The sequence below is a fragment of the Hypanus sabinus genome, chromosome 6, assembly GCF_030144855.1.
Source record: "Hypanus sabinus isolate sHypSab1 chromosome 6, sHypSab1.hap1, whole genome shotgun sequence".
Taxonomy (NCBI): Eukaryota; Metazoa; Chordata; class Chondrichthyes; order Myliobatiformes; family Dasyatidae; genus Hypanus; species Hypanus sabinus.
In genome coordinates this window covers 3,666,685-3,677,542 of record NC_082711.1, presented here as the reverse complement: position 1 = coordinate 3,677,542, position 10,858 = coordinate 3,666,685, and the positions used below count along the sequence as shown (strand labels likewise).

Genomic DNA, 10,858 nt, shown 5'->3' with positions numbered 1-10,858 from the left:
ACCTGGATCTCGTTGCACTTCCCCTTTTCCTAACTTCTCCTGTTCTTGCCACCAAAGTGGATAACCTCACATTTCTCCACATTAAACAGTATCTACCATACATCTGCCCACTCACCCAACCTGTCCAAGTCACCCTACATTCTCCTAACATCCTCCTCATATTTCACACTGCCACCCAGCTTTGTGTCATCTGCAAATTTGCTAATGTTACTTTTAATCCCTTCATCTAAATCATTAATGTATATTGTAAATAGCTGCAGTCCCAGCACCGAGCCTTGCGGTACTCCACTAGTCACCGCCTGCCATTTTGAAAAATACCCGCTAATCCCTACTCTTTGTTTCCTGTCTGCCAACCGATTTTCTATCCATGTTAGTACCCTACCCCCAATACCATGTGCTCTAATTTTGTCCACTAATCTCCTATGTGGGACCTTATCAAAGGCTCTGTTTTGTCTCACTGTTAATTGCTCAATCTCTCCTCTTCGGCCAAGTCAGCAACTGCATACAACAGCGTCAGTGATAAAGAAACTATCAAGATACATTTACAAGTTAGTATGGAGTTTCCATCAATGCACCCCACGTTGTCCATGTCATGGTAAAACAGAATATTGACGATTTCCATCATTTTGTTCCAATCTGGAGATTGAAATTCCTGTATATATTTGTGTGTGTGTGTGTGTGTGTGTGTGTTTGCGTGTATGTATGTGTGCGTTTGTGTGTGTGAGAGTGTGTACGTGTGTGCGTTTGTGCGTGTGTGGGTGTGTGTATGTGTGTGTAGTTGTGTGCGTATGTGTGCGCGAGAGTGAGTGTGTGTGTGTGTGTGTGCGTGTGTGTGTGTGTGTGTGTGTGTTTGTGTGTATTGCAAAGAGAAAGAACGAGAGATGTCCACACGGCCGGTGGGAATCTCTCTCTCTCTCTCTCTCTCTGTGTCTGTCTGACTCTCTCTCTCTCTCTCTCTCTCTCTCTCTCTCTCTCTCTCTCTCTCTCTCTCTCTCTCTCTCTCTCTCAGTCTATCGCACTCTGTTACACACGCATACACACCGTTCAAGTTCAAGATGAGTCCAAATTTACCTGTCAGTCAATCGTCCACAGGCATACAGCTGAACGATACAGCATTTCTCCGGGACTAAAGTTTGAAACACACAGCACATATAGTTCCGATAGTACGTAGATGGGTGAATCAATCCATTGTCGATATTCTTCAGAGATTGTCTGCTTGGCTTCAGTCATTTAACCTGGGCTTGTGATATGCACCAGCCGCTCAGACGCACAGTCTGTTCCCATGGCTTCAAATAACTCTGATTGGGGGCTAAATAGGTGCAACACCTTACCCAAAGGTATCCTGTAGGCTCGCGGAGGGAAGCGGTGCATGGCAGAAGTGAAATAGCTTTTTTATATTTTGCATCGGAAACTGCATCAGGATGCCCATCGGAATGGAGATGTTAAAGTGTGTACAATTGGAGACGGAGCGGAGATTCAAACATACCTGGAATCGATGATGAAGGGACTCGTGAACCAAAGACCTCAACCTCACACAGGCTGAGTACTCTCCGATGTCCTGGAATGGTGATATATACATATCGAACTGGAGTAAGAGCGCAGTGGAAGGTCGACGTCCGTCCAGTAATTGAATAGACGGTGCCACAGCTGAAAGAGATGGAGATCGAGCGGTGAGAAGGCGCCGCCTGAGTCTCTGCTGTACCCTCAGTGCTGGTTCTGAAGTGTCAATACGCCGTAATGGATGTTTCTGCCCACTTCATGTCACCGGAGCATCTCCTGATGAATGTCACCGGAGCATCTCCTGATGAATGGCAGGAGCATCTATTTTCAAGCTTCAAACAAAGTTTATAGTATGGAAGATCCATAAACAAAGGAAAGGGACAAATGAAACGAAAGGTAATGCAAACAATGACAATGACAGGACTTATCCGAGAATGCAGTTAAGGATGATAGGTGATTGTTAGGCCCCTCCCTAACGAATTGTTCCTGTTTTTATTTTTATTTCATTTAGAGATGTAGCACGGTATCAGGCCTTGCCGACCCGACTAGCCCGCATCGCCCAATTATAGCAAAGTGCGCAATTAACCTGCTAACCCGTACGTCTTTGGAATGTGCAAGAAAAGCAGAGAAAATCCACGTGGTCCCAAGGAGAACTTCCGAACTTCTGACAGATAGCGGCCGAACTGACACCAGGTCGCATACCCTGTATCAGCGTCTCGCGAGCCACTACGCTGCCGGGACGCCCCAGTGTAGTCAGGACAACAATTGCTGGTCCCTTCTTGACAAAAATGTCGGTAGGGATCATCCAGAAAAGTAGAGACCAGTTAGACCTAGACAGTGGTAAAACAATTAATGCAAAGCAAATCTATGTGAGCAGATATACCTGCAATTGAAAAAGCAGTAACTGCTGGCGAGATCACGGATTTATGCCGGAGCAAAGGCTTCTCATGTACCTGAGTGCTCTGAGGAAGAACGTATTACATGTTATGAAGGCAGGGTGCAGGCGTGATGTCTTTAGATGTTTGTAAGGCTTCGGACAGAGTTTGGCCATGAGGCCAAGGCAGAAATAGGGATACCACCATAAGACATAGGAGCACTCTTGGGCCAATCGAATCTTCTCCGCCTTTCCATCATGCCCGATACAGTAGCCCTCCCAACTCCATTCTCCTGTCTTCTCCCCATAATCCTTGACGTCTTTTCTAACAAAGTACTTATCATGTCACAACCTCGGGCCGTTGGAAGAGTATACTGAGGGCTGTGATTTTTTTGCTGTTTGATTTTTGTTTTATATTTTCTGCATTTTATTAATTACGATTAATTGATTTATTGCGCTTCGGGGAATTTTATATGTTAAAGCTATAGCACTCTAGTTTACTCTTAAGTTGCTATTGTCTTTGGGTACTAAAGACAATAGCAACTTAAATGACTGGGGAAGAGGAGGTTGGCTCACAAATAGAGAAAGCTTGGAGACAGTGCGAGAGGGAGGATAGGCAGGTGATAGAGAAGGGACACGCTCAGACCGAAGGTTTGAGATGTATCTATTTTAACGCAAGTAGTGTTGCGAACAAAGCGGATGAGCTTAGGGCGTGGATCAGTACTTGGAGAATATGATGTGGTGGCCATTACAGAGACTTGGATGGCTCAGGGACAGGACTGGTTAATTCAAGTACCAGGCTTTAGATGATTCAGAAAGAACAGGGAGGGAGGCTAAAGAGGTGGGGGCCTGGCACTGTTGATCAGAGACAGTGTCACGGCTGCAGAAAAGATGGACACCATGGAGGGATTGTCTACGGAGTCTCTGTAGGTGGAGGTTAGGAACAGGAAGGGGTCAATAACTTTACTTGGTGCTTTTAATAGGCTGTCCAATAGTAACAGGGATATCGAGGAGCAGATAGGGAAACAGATGCTAGAAAGGTGTAATAATAAGAGTTGTCATGACGGGAGATTTTAATTTCCCAAATATAACATATAACCATATAACAATCACAGCACGGAAACAGGCCATCTCGGCCCTCCTAGACCGTGCCGAACTCTTAATCTCACCTAGTCCCACCTACCCGCACTCAGCCCATAACCCTCCACTCCTTTCCTGTCCATATACCTATCCAATTTTACCTTAAATGACACAACTGAACTGGCCTCTATCGGTTGACATCTCCCTAGAGCGAGGGGTTTGGCTGGGTTGGAGTTTGTAAGGTGTGTTCAGGAAGGTTTCTTGACACAATATTTATATAGGCCTAGAGGAAGAGAGACTGTACTTGATTTGGTATTGGGAAATGAAGTTTTGGTTATTGTAGTGATGACTTGCAGCAGACTGAAAAGTTTGAGCATGTAGATATTAAGAAAGAGGATGCGCTGGAGCTTTTGTAAAGCATCAAGTTGGAGAAGTCGACTGGGCCGGATGAGATGTACCCCAGGCTACTGTGGGAGGCGAAGGTGGAGATTGCTGAGCCTCTGGTGATGATCCTTGAATCATCAAAGGGGACGGGTGGGGTTCCTGAGGATTGGAGGGTTGCAGATGTTGTTCTTTTATTCAAGAAAGGGAGTAGAGATAGCCCAGGAAATTATAGATCAGTGAGTCTTACTTCAGTGGTTGGTAAATTGATGGAGAAGATCCTGAGAGGCAGGATTTATGAACATTTGGAGAGGTATAATATGATTAGGAATAGTCAGCATGGCTTTGTCTAGGGCAGGTCGTGCCTTATGAGCCTGACTGAATCTTTTGAGGATGTGACTAAACACATTGATGAAGGAAGAGCAGTAGATGTAGTGTATATGGATTTCAGCAAGGCATTTGACAAGGTACCCCATGCAAGGCTTATTGAGAATCAAAGGAAGCATGGGATCCAAGCGGACATTGCTTTGTGGATCCAGTACTGGCTTGCCCACAGAAGGTAAAGAGTGGTTGTAGATGGGTTATATTCTGCATGGAGGTCGGTGACCAGTGGTGTGCTTCAGGGATCTGTTCTGGGACCCTTACTCTTTGTGATTTTTATAAATGACCTGGATGAGGAAGTGGAGGGATGGGTTAGTAAGTTTGCTGATGACACAAAGGTTGGAGATGTTGTGGATAGTGTGAAGGGCTGTCAGAGGTTACAGCGGGACATTGATAGGATGCAACACTGGGCTGAGAAGCGGTAGATGGAGTTCAACCCAGATAAGTGTGAAGTGGTTCATTTGGTAGGTCATTATGATAGAATATAGTATTAATTGTAAGATTCTTGGCAGTGTGGAGGATCAGAGGGATCTTGGGGTCTGAGTCCATAGGACACTCAAAGCAGCTGCGCAATTTGACTCTGTGGTTAAGAAGGCGTATGGTGTACTGTTCTTCATCAATCGTAGAATTGAAATTAGGAGCCGGCAGGTACTGTTGCAGCTAAATAGGACCCTGGTCAAACCCCTCTTAGAGTATTGTGCTCAGTTCTGGTCGCCTCACTAAAGGAAGGATGCGGAAGCCATCGAAATGGTGCAGAGGAGATTTACAAAAATGTTGCCTGGACTGGGGAGCATGTCTTAAGAGGATAGATTGGGTGAACTCAGCCGTTTCTCCTTGGAGCGACGGAGGATGAGAAGTGACCTGATAGAGGTGTACAAGATGATGAGAGACAGTGATCGTGTGGATAGTCAGAGGCTTTTTCCCGGGGCTGAAATTGTTGCCACAAGAGGACACAGGTTTAAGATGCTTGGAAGTCGGTACAGAGGAGATGTCAGGGGTAAGTTTTTTACTCAGAGACTGATGAGTGTGTGGAACGGGCTGCAGGCAACAGTGGTGGAGTCGGATATGATAGGGGTTTTTAAGAGACTTTTGGATAGGTACATGGAGCTTAAAAAATAGAGGGCTATGGGTAAGCCTAGTCATTTCTAAGTTTGGGGCATATTCTGCACAACTCTGTGGGCCGAAGGGCCTGTATTGCTCTGTAGATTTTCTATGTTTCTATGTTTCTACAATTCCGTGAGACTTGTAGTAGGTAGTTCTGTAATTAGTCTGGGGTTTTATCAATTGGGCACTTTTGTCCTTGTAGCGTGACATCTCAAACTTCAACTTAAAAATACCCAATGACTTACCTGCCACGGATTTACCATCCTAACAATTCAAAGTTCAAAGTAAATGTGTAATCAAAGTACATATATCTCACCATTCAATACCCTGAAATTCATTTTGCGGGCATTCACAGTAAATATACGCAAACACAAAATAGTCAATTATAAACTACACAGGGCAGAGACGGGCACAAAACCAATGTGAAAAAGACAACAGTGCATGCAAAAACATAATTAAATAATAATACCAGCTTAAGCTGAGAAAAATATTTAAAAATTATGACAATGCAAAAAACAAAAGCTCGGTGCATACAAAACCAGACTAAATAGATACATGAAGAGCACCAAAAGAAGAAAACAGAATTATCAATTCAGAAACAATGAAAACAGTTCAAATAGGACATTGAAACTAAATTGGATGCGCCAAAATGTTACCCAGAAAAACAGAGTTAATAACTTTTGGTCCAATATCTGGTCAAACACGGTGACGCATACTCACGTAGTAAGCTGGATTAGGGACCACAAAGAACGCACAGAACTGCTAATACCCGAAGTTGCAATGGATATGCTAAAAGAGGTTATAAAATACCCACAAATGGAAAAATACTGGCTCTGATAATATTCATAATTACAGGCACAAAAATTTACTTGTCTTCATTCATATCTATTCATATCATAACTACATAACAAAAATTTCCTTAAGAGTTCTGAAAAGTGTCAGAACATTTGACATCACATAAAATAAATCCCTTACTTAAAGGAGGAATCACAAATGATCCATCAAAGTATCGTCTCATTTTATTATTCTTTTTCGATAAGCTTTTTTCAGCTTTATTAATTGTATATATGTATCAACTTGTTGAAGTTTTGTATCATTTTGTAGCTGTAGAAGATTATGTATCAATAAAAAGATTCTAAAAATGAAAATATTATTTGTTTATAAACTATATGTAGGGCTCTTAGTACCAGTAACTGTGGTGTTAACTGTTCAGGCTAGCAAAATGGCTTCTCTGTAATGTTATTTAATGCTGTAATGAGTTTCTGTGTCTGGACAGTTTGGGTTATGAGTGCAGATAGAAGGGGAACTAACTAATGGAGAATTGTTATGCTCTCTTGTTTGTGTGAGCTGAGCGGGAGTTCGCGGTATTTTTCGGGAGGCGGACGTGTGAGGAGCGGGCAGCGGTTCCAGGGCAGCGGATACTGGATGTCGGTCGGTGGCCGAAGGCTCGGAAGGTCATTGTGGATGGACCCGGCGGTGTGAGCTCCAACGTATTAAAATATTAAGTGCACAAAGTGATAAATTTACTGATATGACGCCTTTAGGTTATCTGTTCCTACTAACCCATCACTAAGAAGTAACTATAAAGTTGCAATTATTTACTCACCTTTGGTGTATTGTCTGGTGTTTGTATTGCGAGCGTGGATGGGGGGGGGGCGCGGGTGGGAAATTACACCGTATTTACACCGATGTATTGCACTGCTGGCGTGGCGACGGCGGTTCACCCGAGGCGAACGGGGGTAAATTCGGGGCACGGATGCTACATATATATAAAATTGAAACATCAGGCAATTACATCTAATCACCACTCAATTAACCACAATATACTCGCAGAAGAGCTGAAAGGATGTCGTAAGGGCATGAAAGGATGTAAAGAACAACCGATAATCGATTATGTAATTTTAAGACAAGTCTAGTTCTTACCATTTAAAAACTGCACCAAATAGGTGAAAATCTTTCAATATCTGAGAAAGCACTGGCGTAATAGAACCATCCTATGTATTAACAACCGAAAGAGAGGCCCACCGTAATCAAAATAAACGCAGGCATTTTCCCAGGAGACAATCTAAGCCCATCATGGTTCTGTTTACCTTTCAGCCGCCCTCTAACTTATTGAATCACACGAAAATTGGGCATTAAATCATTAACAGCGAAACAAATTATACCTTTACGTGGACGGTTCAAAGTGATATGCTACTTCATCAATAAAGCTAAAGCTATTAATTCAAATGGTAGAACTATTTTCCAAAGATATGAAGATGATCTTTGGACGAGATAAGTGCTGAACGTTAAACATACAGGAAGGTGCAATAGAATACCGAACGGAGCAACTGCTGGATGAGTATGAAACATAAATACTTTATGCAATTGACGTTTTAACAGCCGCTACATATTTGTTTTGGACTTGCCAGAGAAAAGGCTGCTCCCAATATGTTTCTATGTTTCTATGACACTAACGCTGCAGTACCCCTATATTTTCAACTGATATATTTGGTACAATATTATAAAAATTTGCAAAACAAAATACACTTTTGCTAAGTGCATCTGAAAATAAGCCAGTGTCCGCCAACGTATACTTACAGGCTATTATGATTGTTTTCACTTTCCATCGAGCTTGCTATGTAGACCTCAGCACCTAACAACCGTTCGGTACAGCAGTCTTTTCTTACGGTGATTATGACTGTTTCTACGGTACAGGTTCCCTCAAGATCCAATACCCACCAGGGGAAACTGGACTCTTTTGTTTGAGAACAAGAATTATGTCTGGCATCCGCGTCTTTGTTTCCGTCAATGGCTCGGTTGGCGTCTGCTGAGTATTCAGTGCTGGACTGCATCGCCCTTCCCCAAGTAGCCAGATTTGCTGTTGGTGGTTGGGGTGAGAGGAGTAGGGAGATAAGGGTTACTTTGAGAATAATCCTGAGCATTGAAATACCTAGATAGCGTGTATGTGGAGAGGATGCTCATCATAGTGGGGGGAGGCTGGGACCCGAGGACATAGGCTCAGAAAGGAAGAGCGAGGATCGGAATTTCTTTAGCCACAGGAAAGAGAATCTATGGAACTCATTGCCACAGACGGCAGTGCGGGCCAGGTTGTTGGATATGCTTAACGTGGGAGTTGCTAGGTTGTTGATTATTCAGGGCGTCAAAGGTTTCGTGCAGAATGCAGGAGAATGGGGTTGGGAGGGATAAAAACTATCAGTGATGATGGAATGGCACATTGCCGAAAGACCTAATTCTCTCCCTGTCTTATGGTGTCAGATGTGGGAATCCTGGGAATCTTTCAGTCTCCCAGATGGCCGGATCTGAGCCAGGTGCACCGAGATGCAGCTCCTGAGAGACCGCTTTAGGAATCTGGAGCTGCATCTTGATGATCTACACCTTGTTAGGGAAATTGAGCTGGAAATAGACAGGAGCTACAAGGAGTTAGTCAAGTGGCTGACTATCAGGGAAGGGATGGGAAGAGCTCAGACAGCAGAGAGCACCCCGATGGCCATCCTCCTCAGTAATCGTCATCTTGTTTTGGATGCTATTGAGGGAGCTAATCTGACAAAGGACGACTACGGTGATTGAGTCTCTGTCACTGAGCCTGGTTCCGTGGTTCAGGAGGGTGAGAAGAAGATGAGGAATGCGGAAGTCATAGGGGAATCCATAGTGAGAGAAACGGACAGGAGGACAGAGGACAGAGGACAGAGGACAGGAGGACAGAGATACCTGCACAGTGTGTAGCCTTCCGGGTGCCAGGGTACGGGATGTCTCGGATCGGGTGCAGAGCATTCTGAAGGGAGAGGGTGAGCAGCCAGAAGTCTTGGCACACGTTTGTACCAAAGACGTAGGTAGAGAAAGGGAGGAGGTCCTGAAGAGAAACTTCAGGGGGCTGGGCAAGAAGCTGAAGAGCAGGAGCTCCAGAGCCGTAATCTCGGGTCTGACGCCTCTGCTACGTGATAACGAGCGCAGCAATAGCATGATCAGGCATATTAATGCGTGGCTGAGAGACTGGTATCGGAGGCAGGGCTTCGGGCCTGGATCATTGGGGCATCTTCTGGAGTAGGTACGACCTGTACAAAAAGGACCCAGAGGGGTCCAATATCCTAACAGACAAGTTTAATAGAACTGTTAGGGAGGGTTTAAACTAATTTGGCAGGGGGATGGGAACCGGAGTGATGTGGCTGAGGAAGGGGAAAGCAGAAATAAATGAAAGATAGCGCGCAAAGGAAATGAGAGAAAGGACAGACAAGGGATGCGGCATAATCACAGCCAGTGGTATGAGTTACAGGGCAACAGTTAAAACAGAAAACAACAAATACTGGACTGAAAGTGTTGTATTTGAAGCAAAAACATAAGAATCTTGAAATTCAGCTGCAGATTGGCAAGTATGATGATGTGGCCAACTATGAAACTTGGCTAAAGGATGGCTGCCATTGGGAGTCGAATTTCCAAGGATATACGGTGTATCAGAAAGACAGGTTAGTAGGCAGAGGCGGTGGTGTGGCCCTGTGTATAAGAAATAATATTATTATAATATTATTACATATAGAGACTCTGTGGGATGAGTTAAGAAATGGCAAGGGCAAAAGGAGCCCATTTGCCGTTGTATACAGGTTGGTGTTGGGACCGCTGCTTTTTACGATGTATGTCAATGACTTGGACTATGGGATTAATGGATTTGTGGCTAAATTTGCCGATGATATTAAAGATTGGTGGAGGAGCAGGTAGTGTTGAGGAAACGGAGAGCCTGCAGAGAGACCTAGATAGTTTAAGGGAATGGGCAATGCAGTGGCAAATGAAATATAATGTCGGAAGTGTATGGTCATTCACTTTGGTGGAAGAAATAAACGGAGAGACAATTATTTAGATTTGGAGAGAATTCAAAATGCAGAGCTAAAGGATTTGGGAGTCCTTGTGCTGGATGTGCTAAAGCTTAAGTTCTAGGTTGAGTTGGTGGTGAAGAAGGCGAATCCAACGTTGTCAGTCATTTCTAGATGTATAGAATATAAGAGCAGGGAAGTGATGCTGAGGATCTATAAGGCACTCGTGAGACCACACTTGGAGTATTGTGTGCAGTTTTGAGCTTCTTATTTTAGAAAGAATATACTGGAGAGGTTTTAGAGAAGATTCTCAAGAATGATTCTAGGAGTGAAAAGGTTACCATACGAGGAATATCTGGCAGATATTGGGCAGTACTCCCTGGAGTTCAGGAGTGGAGTGCGGCCAGTGAAGAAGTGGAGGTTTGCAGCTTTGGAAGTTGGATTGTGCAATCAAGTCAATGAAGATTCAAATAGCTCAGACTCAGCAGAAAGTAGAAATCAAAAATCGAAAAGCTCAAACAAATAAAAAGAGGGGTAGTTCAAGCAGAGCGGCAACTGAGTGAGTGGGCTAGTGAAGGAGTGGAGCGTTGAGGCTTTGGCTTGAGAGGTTTTGGCGAGAAGAGGCGGAAAAACGAGCTTGCTCCCAGTGAGGTAAGGCCAAGTAAGTTTCTTTAATTAATTTAACTAACTTAGCAGTTGGTGAGGGAGGCAGTTCGTAGGGCAGTCCAGTGCT

At 44.0% G+C, this 10,858-nt stretch overlaps 1 protein-coding gene across 1 annotated transcript in view; it reads right to left on the bottom strand.

The window, feature by feature from the left end:
- LOC132394945 (uncharacterized) overlaps positions 1-8,154 on the bottom strand; it is a 12,860-nt gene extending 4,706 nt beyond the window's left edge. Inside the window, exons 1-2 of the mRNA XM_059971292.1 lie at positions 7,901-8,154; positions 1,487-1,647 (exon numbers count right to left, since the gene is read on the bottom strand). Coding sequence (XP_059827275.1) covers positions 1,487-1,647; positions 7,901-8,154 — 415 coding nt within the window. The remainder of the gene's footprint in view (positions 1-1,486; positions 1,648-7,900) is intronic.
- Between the last annotated feature and the right edge of the window lie 2,704 nt (positions 8,155-10,858).